Genomic DNA, 18015 nt, shown 5'->3' on the forward strand with positions numbered 1-18015 from the left:
CTAAGCTTCCAAACCCCACTGCTAAAAATAACTCAGAATAAAACCATACCCCACCATTACCACCAAACATCATGTTACATGTTTCTTAGAAAACAAAAAGAGTAAAGAAAATTGTCCTTCCTGATAAAAGCGGTTCATGCCAAGTTTTAGCTTAGAGAGTGTATAATTTATGGTCAAGTTATAAACTCTTGGAACACTGGTATATTTCCTGAATCAACTGCACTATCCAAGCAAAAACACAGAAAACATCTTACAGGCTAGAGTTTGATACAAGATTCACAATGTTTCACAACACTCACCATTCTGTGATGCTCTTGTGTGCTCTAATTACTGATGTCTCAATATCAATTGGATGATATCTCATCCCTCGTAACTCCATGGCTTCATCTAGTGCACCCACAACATAAAGTGCATCATGTCGCTCTAGTTACAGAGAGGGAAAAGCAATGACTTAAATCTCTACTATATTAAATAAATTATAAAAATATCCACATTAGTAAAATAACAACATTCTATTTATAAAGTATCCTTGAATTTCAGAAGATCCAAAGCACTTTACAAGTTATATACATTCACGATTACCGAAATGCAATGTGCGATGGAGGGCAGCAGCTAATCAGGTTGCTGAGCACAATATGGGAGAAGAAGAAATTTTTAGCCAACACCCGATCAAACCTCTATTCTTATGAATGTAGAGCAGACAGAGCGACTTGTATGGCATTCTGTTTATCTGCCTTTGAAGGATAATGAGTGAATCTGACCCTTCTGGGATTTGAATCTGTCTGTCTTACAGCTTGAATATTTCAAATCTGGTAGCTTAAACCACTATGGTGTCTGCCTATGATGCCGAAATAATCCATGTTATATTCTTGATATCAAATAACTGATTAAGACAAAACTATGTTTGTAGCATGAATTTTTATCAACTAGAGATAAGACAAAAAAAACAACGACAACCCCTAGACTGAGATGAGAGTTCTTCTGGGATCTTAAGCTTATCATAAAGGAACATATGTCACTCATATGAGAAAATATATTGGTTGTGGCAATGGCGTTTAAGTCTCAATGAAGACATCTCCCAGACGCTATGTAGAAAAGGGACTTGTCCTTCTGAAGAGGGAGTTTAGAAAGGAAGGAGAGAGGAGGTGTGCCACTATTACTTCATGGGAGGATTTATTCCACTGGAAATGAAAGACTAGAAAACACTCTGTTACTATTCTCTCAGAGTAAGAATTCCTGCTGCTTCTTGGACCCCTTATAGCTTCAGGGCATTTTCCTGGATTAAATAATTAATAAAGTGAGAAACTCCTAAAAAGTGCTTTATAAGATTAAATGCCTTTAGGTGGATCTAAATATGAGGAACTGGACAGTAATTTTAATGCACAGCAATTATAAAGAGGGCTTCAGACTTATTAAATTCATCTGACTAGGTTCTATTCAAATTAGGGCTGTCGATTAATTAAAAAAATTAATTGCAATTAACAATTTAATCGCAATTAATTGCACTATTAAACAATAGAATACCAATTGAAATTTATTAAAGATTTTGGATATTTTTCTACATTTTCAAATATATTGATTTCAATTACAACACAGAATAAAAAGTGTACACTGCTCACTTTACATTATTATTTTTATTACAAATATTTGCACTGTAAAAATGATAAATAAATAGTATTTTTCAATTCACCTCATACAAGTACTGTAGTGCGATCTCTATAGTGTCAGTATAACTTACAAATGTAGATTTTTTTTGTTACATAACTGCACTCAAAAACAAAATAATGTAAAACTTTAGAGCCTACAAGTCCACTCAGTCCTACTTCTTGTTCACCCATTTGCGAAGAGAAGCAAGTTTATTTACATTTACGGGACATAATGCTGCCTGCTTCTTATTTACAATGTCATCTGAAAGTGAGAACAGGCGTTCGCATGGCACTTTTGTAGCCGGTTTTGCAAGGTATTTACGTGCCAGATATGCTAAACATCCTTATGCCCCTTCATGCTTCGGGCACCATTCCAGAGGACATGCTTTCATGCTGATGATGCTCATTAAAAAATAATGTGTTAATTAAATTTGTGACTGAAGTCCTTGGAGGAGAATTGTATGCCTCCTACTCTGTTTTACCCGCATTCTACCATATATTTCATGTTACAGCAGTCTCAGATGATGACCCATCACATGTTGTTTGATTTACCAACACTATTACTGCAGATTTCACAAAATGCAAAGAAGGTACCAATATGAGATTTCTAAAAATAGCTATGTCACTCAACCTAAGGTTTAAGAATCCGAAGTGCCGTCCAAAATCTGAGAGGGTCGAGGTGTGGAGCATGCGTTCAGAAGTCTTAAAAGAGCAACATTCCTATGCGGAAAATACAGAACCCAAACCACCAAAAAAGAAAATTAATCTTCTGCTGGTGGCATCTGACTCAGATGATGAAAATGAACATACCACATAAATATCTTGCGGCGCCGGCTACAACAGTGCCATGTGAACGCCTGTTCTCACTTTCAGGTGATATTGTAAACAAGAAGCGGGCAGCATTATCTCCTGCAAATTATAAGCAAACTTGTTTGTCTGAGTGACTGGCTCAACAAGAAGTAGGACTGAGTAAACTTGTAGGCGCTAAAGTTTTACATTGTTTTATTTTTCAATGCAGTTTTTTTTTGTACATAATTCTACATTTGTAAGTTCAACTTTCAGGATAAAGAGATTGCAGTACAGTACTTGTATTAGGTGAATTAAAAAATACCATTTCTTTTGTTTTTTATAGTGCACATATTTGTAATAAAAAATAAATATAAAGTGAGCACTTGACACTTTGTATTCTGTGTTGTAATTGAAATCAATATATTTGAAAATGTAGAAAACATCCAAAACATTTTAAATAAATAGTATTCTATTATTGTTCAACAGTGCGATTAATCACGATTATTTTTTTTAATCACTTGACAGCCCTAATTCAAAGAGATTCAATTCATTCTTAATAGTGGCACTGTGAACACTATTGATACACCTGAAACGATACTTCACTAGCAATTTCAGCTCCCATCACAGCCAGACTCTGTATTTTGCAAGTCAGAGTAATTTCCCAATCAGAGAATTTCAGCCACACTCACTCTCTTTTGCCTCACAGTATTTGTTTGCTTATACTGTATATTGACAAAAGATAGGGTATGTCACTAGTGCTTAATATGGCCCTGTGCTTCCCTGATAGAAAACAAAATATTCCCTGTAACTTCATTTACAAGCTAGAGCTTATAATACATTTTTATTATTTGCTCCTACAGTTCTTAAAGACAGGGTGAGTTCAAAAGTAGGACCATTTTTATTAACAACTTCACAGAAACAGGATTACTAAATGAGGGTGTCTTCACAAAAAGCCCAAGCCCCAATCCTGCCACAGTGTTCCATAAGCAAGGATCTGTTCATGCAGATCCAATTGCAGCAGTGGTGCAAAACATGTAAGAATATTAATATTTTTTCCAGACAAAAAGCATTAGAGACATTTTGTATATAGAATCAGAAGGTCTCTTCCTCAGGGAGCTCACAGTGTGTATAGAAAACATACAAAAGCACACATGTAACAAAAGGAATATAACCAGGTAGTCATTTTTGGCAGGCATCTTGTTCCACTGTTTTATTTTCTTATTGACATCTATTTTGAAAATGCTTCTTTGGAGGGTTATAGAGCATTTAATGGTGAATATTGATGCAACAGACCAGGCTACATGTGAGTGAACAACTTTATAGCACTTTCAAAGCTATGTATAAACACACATTTATAAATGGAACTAGTGGTCTTACCTCCATTTGCATCAGTAAGTTCTGTTCTCCTCAAGAACCCCAAATAGCCAGTCCGAGCCCAAATAGTCTGTGTGTCTCCAAAGCTGAGTCTTGAATTAAAGTGATCTGATTGCAGGGATTCATCTCCATATATGGTAAAATACCCACTGGCATTATGAGCACTGTGAACCCATATCTAAGTTAAAAGCAATTAGACTGGCATTAATTAAAGTATCTATCCAGGGTGAAGAATTCTTGAAAATTCTTGCATCTGTTTTTAATCATAACTAGATATTTCTATAGTACCTGTTAGCATGATTTCTGATTCAACACTCACCTTATTTCTATACTTATTTGAGGGCCAAATCCTGCTCGCTTTACACATGAGTAGCTTTGCTGAAGTCAATGCGTGAGGTTCTATGCTTTTAAAGGTGCAGACCGGCCTCACACCTCAGGGAAGTGGCGTCTAGCCTTTGCATCCTCCTGGTCTTGGGCTGCTCTGAGGGGTCAAGAGGCTCCTGGCATAACTTAGACAAGCCCCCAGAACTGTCTAATTTCTATCAGTCTCATAGGATTGTACTATGGGCTGCAGTGCTACCCAGGATTTCCACAGTGCTGTGTTCTGTGATGCTGCCCCAACATGCCCCTTCCACTCATGCCTGCTACACTAGCACTTTGAGGGCGGTCCTTTGATGACAGCTTTATAGACAGGTCTTTCACAGTGTCTGTGCTGGGGAAATTCTGCCCCAGCTTGATCTAAGACTGTTTACACTGCCCTGGTCTTTTCATTTGGTAAAAAGCCTAGGGGCCAGAAACTCACCCAATAAGATTACTTTGGTGAGCGTGCCCCTTAGTTATCAACCAATAATAGTGCTTAGTACTTACAAAGCACTTTTAATCTTCAAAATATTAAAGATAGCTTCACAACAACTCATGAGAGACAGGCAAGGCAGTACTAAGCGATACAAATTACCTTTTTCGGAATAATGAAAAGAGCACTGACAGGATTTTTTTAGCCAAAATATTTTACTCCAGCCTTAGCACAAAACACTGGGATTTCATGAACTCATTTTTTTCAGAAAGATTATATATTCTCAAAAGTTGTACTGTAATTTTAATCATGACCATACAAATTATTTCATACATTGAAATCTTTATTTGCTCATTGAAAATAAAACGTTAAGTTCAATTTTATTATTCTGTGAAACATGAAATAAGCAGGAAATGTGTACAGCTTTGCTAAACTACATTAAACAGAACATTTTAGGTTATAGTGATCATAAAAAGAACATAGGAACTCCATGTAGCTGAAGTTAGACTAATCAAAGAAATATCCTTTACTCCGTGTCAGAAGTAATAAGACAAGTAGAAAATGTAGATGGAAAAAAAACGGTTATTTTAAAAAAGGTCTCCGTGCTTTTCTTAAAGAGATACTGATATTTTTGAAGTTCAACAAGGAAAAGGTTTTTAACAGCAACAGCAACTCTTTTACTGTTAACTTCACACATTATAAAGCTGTGTGGTCTACAGATATTTATGAGCTTGGCATATCTTTATATTTATTTAAGGAAGCCACTAATACAGTGTAAAGTAGCTTTTGCTCCTGTAATTTAATTCATTACAAGGGGCAATTTTTGTGACTCACCTCACCAAGATGAGAATCCCCTAAGGGTCCCTTTGTTTCAGGATTAGCAATAATGATGCGAACTCCAGGGAGGATCTATTAAAAGACAAAATGAGTCATATTCTGTAAGAAACCAGATGATGTACATATCTGTTTATGTAACTATACAAATGATACTTGTCCCCAGAAGCCCTTTACCTGACTTGTTAAAAAAAATCTTTAAAACACTTGACATATTACTTAAGGAATAGTACACCTCTACCCCTATATAACACGACCCAATATAACATGAATTCGGATAGAACGCAGTAAAGCAGTGCTTGGGGGCAGGGCGGGGGGCAGGGCTCCGCACTCTGGCGGATCAAAGCAAGCTTGATGTAAAGCGGGTTCACCTATAACACGGTAAGATTTTTTGGCTCCTGAGGACAGCGTTATATCGGGATAGAGGTGTATTAGCTCGCTGTGATAGATATACCTAATTCTGTGCTGTTACAGATTGCTGCCAGTAAACTTTTTGATAAGAAAATCCCTGTCTTTCCTGTTTATCAGTCATGGGATTCAGATGTGGAAGAAACCTGCATAAGAGAGCAAGCCAATCCAGACTGACTGTATTTAGGAAATGCTGCAAACCCTCCTCTTCATAAAAGCCTGTTGTAAGAATGACACAACACTGACATACCCATCCTACCCAAAAATAAATAAATAATTTTAAAAATACTGAATAGGCTGTATAACATTCAAAACCAAAAACTCTACCCCAAATAGAGTTTTTACTCAGAGATGGGACAAGAACCAGTGACTGCAGGAAATCCACTAAGGACTTCGCTATGGCTTCCTATGGAAGGTGCCCAGACACTATAAGAACAGATGGCAGGATAAAATCCTGATAGACAAATAATGTCTTCTGCCAAAGATAATGTTCACATGGGAAAAAATAATGAATATATTATGGTGCCAAGAGCCTCCGTTTCAGTTCTTTAAGCTAGACTGTCTGGATGCTCTAAGCAGCAATAATGGATCCTTTCACACTTACAGAGACTGGATCAAATTTAGCCTAGCTTGGTATCATTAAGTAAATACGTAGCTCTTATATAGAACTTTTCATCGGTAGATCTCAAAGTGCTCTACACAGACAATCAACCCCATTTTACAGAGGAATCCGAGGCATGGGGAGGTAAAATGACTTGCCTGTGATCACCCACTCGGCCAGTAGCAGAATCAGGTACAGAACCCAGGTTTCTTGAGTCCCTGTCCGGTGGTCTAACCACTAACCCACACTGCCTCCCATACATCCCAAAGATGTTTCCCCTGCCAGATGTTTGGTGGCCTATGAATAATGTGGGAATATCTTGGTGGTCTCAGTCCAATTTCCAGGGGACATGTGTCATCATTAAAACCACCACTGCCAAGAAAGGTGCCAGTAGTTGTCTCAAGAGCAAGTCAGAGGACTGCATAGGCAGATAGTGAACTATCATCTTAGGAGTAGAAAGCAATTCCCTCAGAACAGAGGGGGATAAGTTGTTGGAGTAATGTTAAGAGATCTGTCAATGCTACTGTGCTGTAAGTCTCTGTGGATAACGACAGGACTGCAGTCTGTACAGTGTTAGAGCTTTCCTCAGCACTAAATTCACCTTAGAAAAATTAACAAAGTGGAAATTAAAGAAATGTTTAATAGTACAGAAGCCATGTTCAATACTTACTTTTCCTGATTCCATTAGGGGCAAACTATGAGGCGATCCTCTCTCTACTAAACGAACTCTGTAAAATAAACATAACAATAGCATGCATCAGACCTGATTGCATGTATGGGGATTTTATTTCAATCGGGTGTTTTTTAACAAGGTATCTAGGACAGCTTCATGGTTGCAATACTGAACATAAATTCAGAAAGTATGACATCCGTGCGATGGTAAATAATATCCAGACCAGGAAACCCTGTAGAACATAACTGGGGGGATAATGAAAAAAGGCATTAATGAACATTTGTTCTAATATAAAACTCTGCAATGGTATTTGCAGCCTTTTATTTATTTCCAGTAGACTTTTTGTTCAGAGAATATTCAAAGGAAATGAAAAATCTGTTCACAACAAAGAGAATCAATCTTCAGTTTCCCACAATCTATTTATAGGTGTTTCAATCATCCAGTCAAGGCATAGCAACTTGTAGCTTAGGTGACCAATCATGCTCCAAGAACAGCTAGTAGTGAAAGACATGGTCATAGTGAGTAGCTCACAACTAAACAACAGACTGATATGGGTCCGTATTTGCAACCTTTGTTTAATTATTTTCAGTGGAGAGTGTGTTTGGCAAACATTTCAAACAACCAACGAATCTGTGAAATGGAAAGTTTATTTGCTGTCTGGGACTGACCTCTTTCCTAGTTGAGACATTTGGGTTCCCACTCTCCTTGGAAATGTTACCTTCCTTGCCAAGTGAGTCACTTATACGCTAGAGAAACTGGTATGGCACCCTAGAATTCTCCCTTTAGAGGTGTATTAGCCTCAGGGGAAATTACTGGACTTGAATAGTCTGTTTTAAGGAGTCCTAAGAAGACTGACCTGCAATACACAACTTGCTGAAGGAGTCTTGGGGATGCCTGTGCATTGCTGTGGGTAAGTGAAGGCCCTAAACAAACTATTCAAACTCTAAACTCCTACCCAGGGTACAGCAAGGTAGTATGGGCTAGGAGCAATCATCACTTGGTCAACTTACAGGTGGAATACCACTTACACTTCAGCTTGTTCCATTTAGCCTGCTCTGCCATGATAGGAAGGAGGAACAATTACAGAGCTCAGTGAATGGTCTCATTTGGAGAACAAAGCCTTGGAAATTTCAGCCCCTACAGAAAGAGGAAAGTGTGGGAAGCATTTTTCTCACTGCTGACCCCAAAACCAGCCATAACAGCTAGGCTTGCAATGGACAGGCAGGAGTGCTAAACCACAGCTCTTGTTCCTGGTATTGGGGCAAAGAATCTGGTGTGAAGGTGAAAGGGGCATGGCCAGACATTGGAGCCTTGTAGACAATTCTGAATTGTTTCTAGTAATTGCAGGAATTGAAGCACTGCCCAATTGCCTTGAACTGGGGAAGAGGATAAGGTTCAGAAATTTAAGTCTGCCTATGGAAAAAATGCAACCAAAAAAGAGGCTTGCTACAAATAGCTTGCTCAGCTCTAACCAGGCAGAAAGTACGTGAGACAGCTGTAGCTAAAATAAAATTGTGCAGAACACTTGAGTTCCAGTCATTTGTTTTAAGTAGTGCCTAATCATGTTGGTAACTAACCATGCACTCGCGTTTTCAATGCTTTCATGTTTTAAATTTTCAAATGGACAAGTACACAATATTTATGGAAATGCAGAAGACAAATCTGGACTGACACATACAGTAATTCCTAAGTGATGTGTACTATAGCAGTGGTTCTCAACCAGGGGTCCAAGGCCCCCTGGAGGGCTGCAAACAGGTTTGAGGGGGTCCACCAAGCAGGGTCAATGTTAGGCTTGCTGAAGTGCTGCTGTGCCGGGCTGAAGCCCGGGCCCCTGAGCCCTGCCACCTGGGGCTGAAGCTGAAGCCTGAGCAACTTAGCTTTGTGGGGCCCCCTGTGGTGCGGAGTCCTGTACAACTGCCCGGCTTGCTACCCTCTAACACTGCCCCTGGCTTTTATATGCAGAAAAACAGTTGTTGTGGCACTGGTGGGCTGGGGAGTTATGTTAGGGGGGACCTCAGAAAGAAAAATATTGAGTACCCCAGTACTATAGAACTGAGTCTATTCTATGAAAGTTGATGTATATGAGACAAAGAAAGTGGGGGTAATAAAAATGGTAAATTTCCAGACAGATCTTTTTGCTCAGTGGTAAAGATTAATTTGACTGGTGATCTGAGTATTGTATAAGCAACAGCTTTTTTCCAAGATGTTCTATAAAATAGATGTTTTATATAGGTGATAATACACACTATGAGAATTCACTAGAACACAGAATCTGTTTAAGGAACACTTTCAGGTCAATTAAAGCCCAGTTAAAAAAATCCTCCAGAAAACCTTAAAGATTTTACATACCTAAGTGTCAAGTACTACACTTGAAGAAGCAAAAATCAAATGCCCAAAATACAAAATAGGAAATAACTGGCAAGGCAGCAGCACTACAGAAAAGGCTTTGGGGGTTATAGTGGATCAAAATTGAATAGGAGATAACAGTCCCTCACCAAAGGCCCTTAAGGAAAGTAAGCAGTCATGGGATAAGAGGGAAGGTTCTCTCATGGATTGGTAACTGGTTAAAAGATAGGAAACAAAGGATAGGAATAAATGGTCAGTTTTCAGAATGGAGAGAGGTAAATAGTGGTGTCCCCCGGGGGTCTGTACTGGGCCCAGTCCTATTCAACATATTCATAAATGATCTGGAAAAAGGGGTAAACAGAGAGGTGCCAAAATTTGCAGGTGATACAAAACTACTCAAGATAGTTAAGTCCCAGGCAGACTGCGAAGAGTTACAAAAGGATCTCTCAGAACTGGGTGACTGGGCAACAAAATGGCAGATGAAATTCAATGTTGATAAATGCAAAGTAATGCACATTGGAAAACATAATCCCAACTATACATATAAAATGATGGGGTCTAAATTAGCTGTTACCACTCAAGAAAGAGATCTTGGAGTCATTGTGGATAGTTCTCTGAAAACATTCACTCAATGTGCAGCGGCAGTCAAAAAGGCAAACAGAATTTTGGGAATTGTTAAGAAAGGGATAATAAGACTGAAAATATCATATTGCCTCTATATAAATTCATGGTTTGCCCACATCTTGAATACTGCATGCAGATCTGGTCACCCCATCTCAAAAAAGATATATTGGACTTGGAAAAGGTTCAGAAAAAGGCAACAAAAACTATTAGGAACGGCTGCCATATGAGGAGAGATTAATAAGATTGGGACTTTTCAGCTTGGAAAAGAGACGACTAAAGGGGGATATGAGAGAGGTCGATAAAATCATGACTGGTGTGGAGAAAGTAAATAAGGAAGTGTTATTTAGTCCTTCTCATAACAAAAGAACTAGGGGCCACCAAATGAAATTAATAGGCAGCAGGTTTAAAACAAACAAAAGGAAGTATTTTTTCACACAATGCACAGTTCACCTGTGGAACTCTTTGCCAGAGGATGTTGTGAAGGCCAAGACTATAAAAGGGTTCTAAAAAGAACTAGATAAATTCATGGAGGATACGTCCATCAGTGGCTATTAGCCAGACTGGTCAGGGATGGTGTCCCTAGCCTCTGTTTGCCAGAAGCTGGGAATGGGTGACAGGGGATGGATCACTTGATGATTACCTGTTCTGTTCATTCCCTCTGGGGCACCTGGCGTTGGCCACTGTCGGAAGACAGGATACTGGGCTAGATGGACCTTTGGTCTGACCCAGTATGGCTGTTATTATGTTCTTATATAAGACCCAGGAGGCAATTGTTCTGCATACTCAGCACGGTTTAGGCATCACCTGGAGAACTGTATCCAGTTCTGTGTTCCTCACTTCAAGAAAGATGTGAACAAATTGGAAAAGAGTCCAGAGGAGAATAACCAAACTGAACAAAGGTTTAGAAAACATGACCTTTGAGGACAGATTGAATGAATTGGGCATGTTTAGTCTAGAGAATGTTGAGGATGGACCAGATGACAGACTTCAAATATGTAAAAGGTTGTTATAAAGAAGAGACAGACCAACTGTTCTTCATGTCCACCAACGGTAAAACAAGAAATAATTGGCAGCAAGAGAAATTTACGTTGGATATTAGGGAAAAAACAAATTATAAGGATAACTAAACACTGGAGCAGGCTATCTAGGAAGGTGGTAAAATCAACCAGGGGTTGACAAACACCAGTCATGAATGGTCTATGTATTCTTAATCCCACCTCAGCATGAGGGTTGGGTGTATGGTTGACCTCTTGAGGTCCCTTCCAGTCCTATATATCTATGATTACAAGTTAGAAAGACTTCTAAAATCTTAAATACAGAAAGTATATTATGCCTGCCATAAGAAAAATAAGCCTTTCACTGTGTTCACCGCTGTCATAGATCAGGTTGGAAAAAAATCTGTGCTAACACTGTTTTAAACTATGCCCCCACAATAAGCTCCACCCCTGAAGTACTGGTGTGCAGATGTTCTAACTGTGATCACACATGCTCTTTGGGCTCTTCGAGCTCCTCAGTGGGGTCTGAATACACCCACAGTCTCTGCTGGACTCTGTGATGGGCTCACCTCACCGCCCAGTGAGGCTCATATGCCCCACCAGGCTGTTAGAGCCTGACCCATTGTGGGGGCCTCACAGGCCCCACTGTGCTCTGCTAGGTTCCTTAGGTTTTGGCTTCTTAGTTGGGGTGCAGAAAGTAGCAGTGTCTCCAAAGCTCATTCACTGGTAATGCCAAAATGAGCTATCATTCTCATAACTATAGCCTCTACTCTCCTTTTGAAGAGCCGTGATGTAGTTAATACTTTTTGTTATTGTTGAGTAACTGAATTAGTCCCCTTTGAGATGAATGGCACAGTTCATACCACTTAGAGCTATGGTTTCAGATTCTGCAACACAGCAGAAAGCATGGGTCTTGTTAGATCATTGGCTGCTCCTGGATAGCAGCTGCTTAGATAGCAACCGTGACCAAGAGTGCTTTTCTAGGTATACTTAATCCTGCCTCAGTTTGGTGGTGGGGTGCAGGGACTAGGGGTGACCTCTTGAGGCCCCTTCCAGCCCTATATGTCTATGATAACAAAGTTGTAAGACACTGTTAACTGAGAAACACTCCCCGCATAACACTGCTGCAGTTGCAATCTTTGAAGCCACCTGGCTCCTTACCTCTGCATATTAGGAAAACACAGTGTAGACTAGCACGTAGGGCATTGCTCTGATGTCAGATGACCTAGGTTCTTTTTCCAGCCCAGTCACTCACCTGCTGTGACCTGGGGCAAATCGCTTGATCTCTTTGTGCCTCTGTTTCTCCTCACATTCCTTGCCTCATCTATTTAGACTGTAAACTGCTTGGGGGCCGGGAACTGTCTCTCACTATGCATTTGTAGGGTGTTTAACAGAATGGAGGCCCAATTTTAGTTGGGGCCTGTAATCACTACAGTAACACAAATAATAAAAACAGGAAAAGGGCCCGGTTCCTAACACCCTGTACATTTAATATATAATTTTACACCCATTTTACCCAATGGCTTCACACGATCTTATTGTTCACAAATAAATATTTACCACACTGTATTTGACTAGAGAGGCAGTTTTTAAAACACAATCTATATTAGCAAGAGAATCTTGTGTAAAGTGATCAGGAAGTATTATATTTGAACTTAAAATATGGTTTGAGATGTATTACATTTCAATATTTGTTAATTATAGCAAAATATTTCTGAAGGCAGGAGGAATACCTGTCAGGTTTGTCTAATCATTGAGAAATGCTACCAGCTTCTGCTTCCTCCCTGTTATCAACTTAATGAAGTGTTGATAAATTCCAAGCCTCGTTGAAACAGGGTGTGTCTACACTGGCAAGTTTCTGTGCAACAAGTTATATCACTTTTATTAAAGCGCTGGAATTAAACCTCTGTTGTGTGTCCACACTGCTCCTTGTGACGGTGGAGCACATCCATATTAGTAGCTCTTGCAACGGTAAAGAGAGACGTGCATTGTGGTAGCTACCTACTGTGTAACTGGCCACAGGGTGCTTTGGGAAGGGTTTGCAATGCCTCATGGGGTAGGAACAGTGTCATATGATGCAGGTTTCCCAATCCCATTGTTCCATGGGCATCCTACTACATTGCCAGCTGCTTGTCAACTGAAGCGTGTGGGGGGGGGGGGGGAGGGGGGGAGGCAGAGTGTGTGACAGCGAGTGTGTATGTGTATGGAGGGCGGGGGGGGAGAGAGACAGTGTGTTTTGGGGGACAGAGAGTGTGTCAGCATGCTGTCTTGTAATTTCAGACAGTGGCAGGAAGCAACCAATCCTGAGGCAGGGAGAGGGGGAAACCCTGAAATCAGCCCCCGCCTCCCTCCCCAGCTCTCTCTCTCTCTCACACACACACATGCCTGCCTCTGTGTCAGGGCTGCCCAGAGGATTCAGGAGGCCTGGGGTCTTCGGTGGCGGGTCCCAGGGCGGAAGGACCCCCTGCCGCAGGTCTTCGGTGCACTTTGGTGGCAGGTCCCGGGGAGGAAGGACCCCCCCGCTGCCGAAGACCTGGAGCGGAAGAAGCTCCGGGGGCCCGGGCCCCACGAGAGTTTTCCGGGGCCCCCGGAGCGAGTGAAGGACCCTGCTCCAGGGGCCCCGAAAAACTCTTGTGGGGGCCCCTGTGGGACCCAGGGCAAATTACCCCACTTGCCCCACCCCTGGGCGGCCCTGCTCTGTGTTCAACAGCACGAGCATTCCACTTTAATGGTTTGCTTTGTGCTTTGAAAGGGGAGGGACACGTCTCCAGGGCAGCCGAGTTCAAAACAATGAGCAGAGTGGTCACTTGAGGGATTATGGGACACTTCTGGAGGCCAATTGATTGCTTTCTGCACTGTAATGTGTTTACACTGTCAATACAGCTCTGGAACCTCTGTGCTTTAAGGCTTATGACTCTCATGAGGTGGTTTTTTTTTGCAACGCTGCAACTGAGGAGTTTTTGCGAACTAAGTGGCTTGGCAGTGTGTACACACCTTGGGAGTTACACCGCAGAAAGCTACTTTTCTGCATAGTAACTTGCCAGTGTAGACAAGGCTTAAAACAGCTATACCTTTCATAGTCTAGTGAACCAATGAATGTACCCTCCTCTCCCCACACAGCATTGCCTTATATCAGAATAAAAGAATACTGAAAATGGATATCAATACTGAAACACCTACTGATCATGAACAAGTGCTAAGGTACCATTTCATAGTAACCAGGAACTAAAAAAGGAAGGGCCAGAGTAAATAACGATCCATGTTAGTAAATGCACCAGAGACAACAGTTTATCCATTACATCTACTGTATTTATGTAGGAATTAACACAGAACTCATGAAACTAACGGTAGCTAATATCCTAAGAGAAGTCAGGAAGAATGACAGTGATTGTGTCCTATCATCCCCTGCAAAATTATTCTCCTTCTACATTTAACTTTGTTTGTGGCACCCCTCCACACACACATTTCACATTTTTCCTGTAAAATTATTTTTCCAGCTTTCCTACGTCTGACCATCTCCTTCTCTTTTCTTTTGTCATTCTTGCCTTTCACCTCACTCTTATTCTTCTTACTTTATTTCTCCTTTCATTCATAGTAGGGCAGGAAGGGACCTCAAAAGGTCATCTAGTCCTAATTTCTGCTGTTCCACCAATTTTCTTCCTGTGTTCACTATGTTCTTACACCCAGATTTCTCCCAGGTGATTTTACTAAGTAGATGAAGAGTCAGAATGTGCATTTTCTCAATCTCTATTTCTATGAAAACCCTTCTACCACCATGTGCTTTTTCTGATCCCCGATAGCATTAATACACATCAGTGCATAAAAATTAAAAACATTCAGATTTTTTATGTATACATTGACAGTTTTTAATTTCTTCCGATTTTATAGCATTAAATTACTAAAGAGGATGTTTAGGCTTCTGGTTTTGAAAATTTTGGCCAGTGTGTATAAGAAAAGTACAGAATAACTTTGGTCATGTATTGAAAGTCTAAACTCCTTTTTGTTGTTAAAAATAAAATTGTTTCAGTGTTAAGTGACAAAGATTTTATGCCACTAAGAGAATTTTTTTTAATCGAGGTACAGTTTTTACCCCGATGATGCAAACACTTAATGTACACATTTAATTTTAAGCATGAAACTTCCCATTGACTTCACTGGGTCTATTTCATTTTACTAAAGTACTACCTGTGCTTAAGTGTTTGCAGCATCAGGGCCTTAATATTCAACATCTTTTAGCCTATAGCTAGAAAATGTTAGAGTGTTAGAAAATTCAAGTGAGAGACCAACTAGTAATGGCATTCATTTATAATTTAGTTCATTATAAATTTTAGTGTAAAATTACAACACCACAATTTTTCAAATTAGTTTTACAATGCCTCAATCTGATTTAAATTAATGATTAAAAAATAAATCATGTGATTTAAATTGCTCAACTCTGACGCACACTGAGCAGAGATGTCTACAAAGTTGTTCTCTCTCCCTCTACTGCTAATTTCCAAGGCCATGGGTCAGGTCTCACAGATTAATGTCTCTCGGAACAGATGCTAATTTTAAAGCGGTCAATTGATGTCCATCTCAAGATGCCTTTAAACTTTACAACATAAAACAAAAGTTTTTCACTGACCCACTCAAAAAGGAGCAGTCAGAGTCAGGCCCTGGCCAGGCCCGGCCCGGCTGGAGGAGGAGATCCTATGCCCTGTGTCCCAGCTTCACCCAGAATTGCTCACTGGAGGAAGCAGCCAGCCTTTTTTAAAAACCTTGTCTGCTGAGCCCTGATTGACTTCTGCCCACTCTCTAGCCACTGGAGGATGAATTCTCCTTGGTTCCACCAGCAACTGATCCAGGGTGGTCTCGCTAGGTAGTTTTTGGGAGTCTAAACTCACTGCTCTTCCTCCCCCACCAAAAGGGCACCTTCTTCAGGCTGGGTGCACACAGGCAGCAAGACCTCCAGCAGGGATCATCAAACGCCCGGTACATACCATCACAGGTGACATGAACAGGCCTGGTAGGGCATAGATCTCATCACACCCTTGAAACTAATGCCTCTGCAACAGCCAGTCAAAGCAAGAATCGGAGATACTGTATTAGGTAAATGAACCCAGTATGTCTACACTGAAAAAACAACAACAAAGGAAGAAAGAAAGAAAGAAAAACCCCATCTATGGCAGCGAGTTGCAGAGCCTGGGTCTACAGACTTGGGCTCACACTTCAGCACTATAAATAGCAGCGTAGATGTTCCCGCTTGGGCTCTGAAATCCAGCGAGGAGGATGGGTCTCAGATCCTGAATGGAAATGTCTATACTGCTATTTGTAGTGCTGTAGCATGAGCCTGAGTCAGGTTTGAGACTCACTGAAGGGTGGTTTTATTTTATTTTATTTTAGTGCAGTGCTGTGCAGATGTACCCCTGTGAGCCTAGTGAGAAGCAGAGTGGCCATTCTCCCAAGGATTTATAATCCCAAGAGATTTATGAATAGGTACTAGACAAAGTTAAGAACAAGCACGTTTCCTCAAAACCAAACACAATAATGCCGCACAGGTACTCTCTGGGAACAGTGTAATGTTTTAAAATCTCGTTCTAGTGCCAGATAGTCTCAAAGATACAGAGTGCCTCTTTACAGGCAACTTGAACAAAAAATTCTAAACCTGATGATGTATTTACACTTCTAGTTCAACTTCAGAAAGCTGCCTGCATCCGAAGTCAGGTGAAAAAGACTCCGCAGAAAAGATGACTGTGGTGTTGATACTTTGTAAAATTGTTTTCTCGCGCTGGTGATAGTTTGATACATTTGATAGATTTGGATTTTCTCCTTATAACTGCACTTGTATCATGCGGGGAAAGGATTGAGATAAAGCAATCTGGATACATCAGTTTCAGGATTAAACCACCAAACACTGCGCTGAAGTCTTGCTTAACCAGCATATAATGAGATGGTAGTTACAATAATATAAATTATTCCTGCCCATCCCATCCCATCTGCAGCTGGATATTTTCTTCTAGGCTCCTTCTTCTAGGCTTTAAGTCTCTCAGCAGTGAAGACTCACCCATGATGTATTTTGTAGTTTGCTGGTTTCCTCACCAATTTCAATCACAGAAGTAGAGAGTTTGTCAGAGGAGCTATTAAGTAAAGTGTTGTTCTGAGCCAGCCTCAGGGTCTCCAGTGCTGGGAGTGGTACTAATTATTGCTGCTATGCCAGCTCTGGGAAAAGCCTTAACAGACTACTCTGTAGTTACACAGAGAAATATTTTTGACTTTGTGATTCTAATAGAGATGGAAAGAAGCTATCAGGTCATCTAAGTCCAACTCCCTGTCAAAGGATTGTTTCCTAAAGTAAATTGTCTAGTGCTATGTCCAGCCTTGTTTAAAATGTCCCAAGTGATGGGGCTTCTTCCACTTCCCTTCAGGGACTAATCCTCAGGTTTTTTGTCCATGATATTTGGTATAAATATTCCTTTTCTTAGTTTTAGCTTATTATTCCTAGTTAGACGAATACAACCTTAAATAGTTGCTCTCCATTGTTGGCACTTTCCACCAGTTTCAAATATAGGTTAGCTCATGTTCACCCTTTAACATCACTTGGCCAAGATTTAACTCATCTTTCTCTCACAAAATCAATCCCACTAACCAAGCTCAGAGCCACTTTTATTGCTCTCCAAACTCCTCCAGTTTGTCTATATTTTTTGGTACTGAACAGGCTTGTGTTTTGAGGCACGTCCTCTTCCATCATATCAAGTTCAGATTTCTTGTACTAACCTTCAAGGCCCTTAACTATTTTGACTCTTCCTACTTACTTGCTCTGGTCTCAGATCACATCTTCACTTCCCCAACCCTAGTGATGCCAACTTTGACAGCCTGAGAAGCTGCTCCTCTCACAAACATCGTTGTGCTTTCTTTAATACTAGTTTTTATGCATGTTATTTCCTCCTTGAACT

General features: G+C 40.4%; 1 protein-coding gene across 10 annotated transcripts in view; it reads right to left on the reverse strand.

Moving 5' to 3' along the window:
• Nucleotides 1-18015, reverse strand: part of DIP2C (disco interacting protein 2 homolog C) — a 460741-nt gene that overhangs the window by 12065 nt on the left and 430661 nt on the right. For all 10 annotated transcript variants that reach the window (XM_034760039.1, XM_034760043.1, XM_034760042.1 and 7 more), the window contains 4 exons: nt 7116-7173; nt 5437-5511; nt 3813-3987; nt 300-423 (listed from right to left, as the gene is read on the reverse strand). In XM_034760039.1, the coding sequence (XP_034615930.1) occupies nt 300-423; nt 3813-3987; nt 5437-5511; nt 7116-7173 (432 nt within the window). The remainder of the gene's footprint in view (nt 1-299; nt 424-3812; nt 3988-5436; nt 5512-7115; nt 7174-18015) is intronic.

The sequence above is a fragment of the Trachemys scripta genome, chromosome 2, assembly GCF_013100865.1.
Source record: "Trachemys scripta elegans isolate TJP31775 chromosome 2, CAS_Tse_1.0, whole genome shotgun sequence".
Classification (NCBI taxonomy): Eukaryota; Metazoa; Chordata; order Testudines; family Emydidae; genus Trachemys; species Trachemys scripta.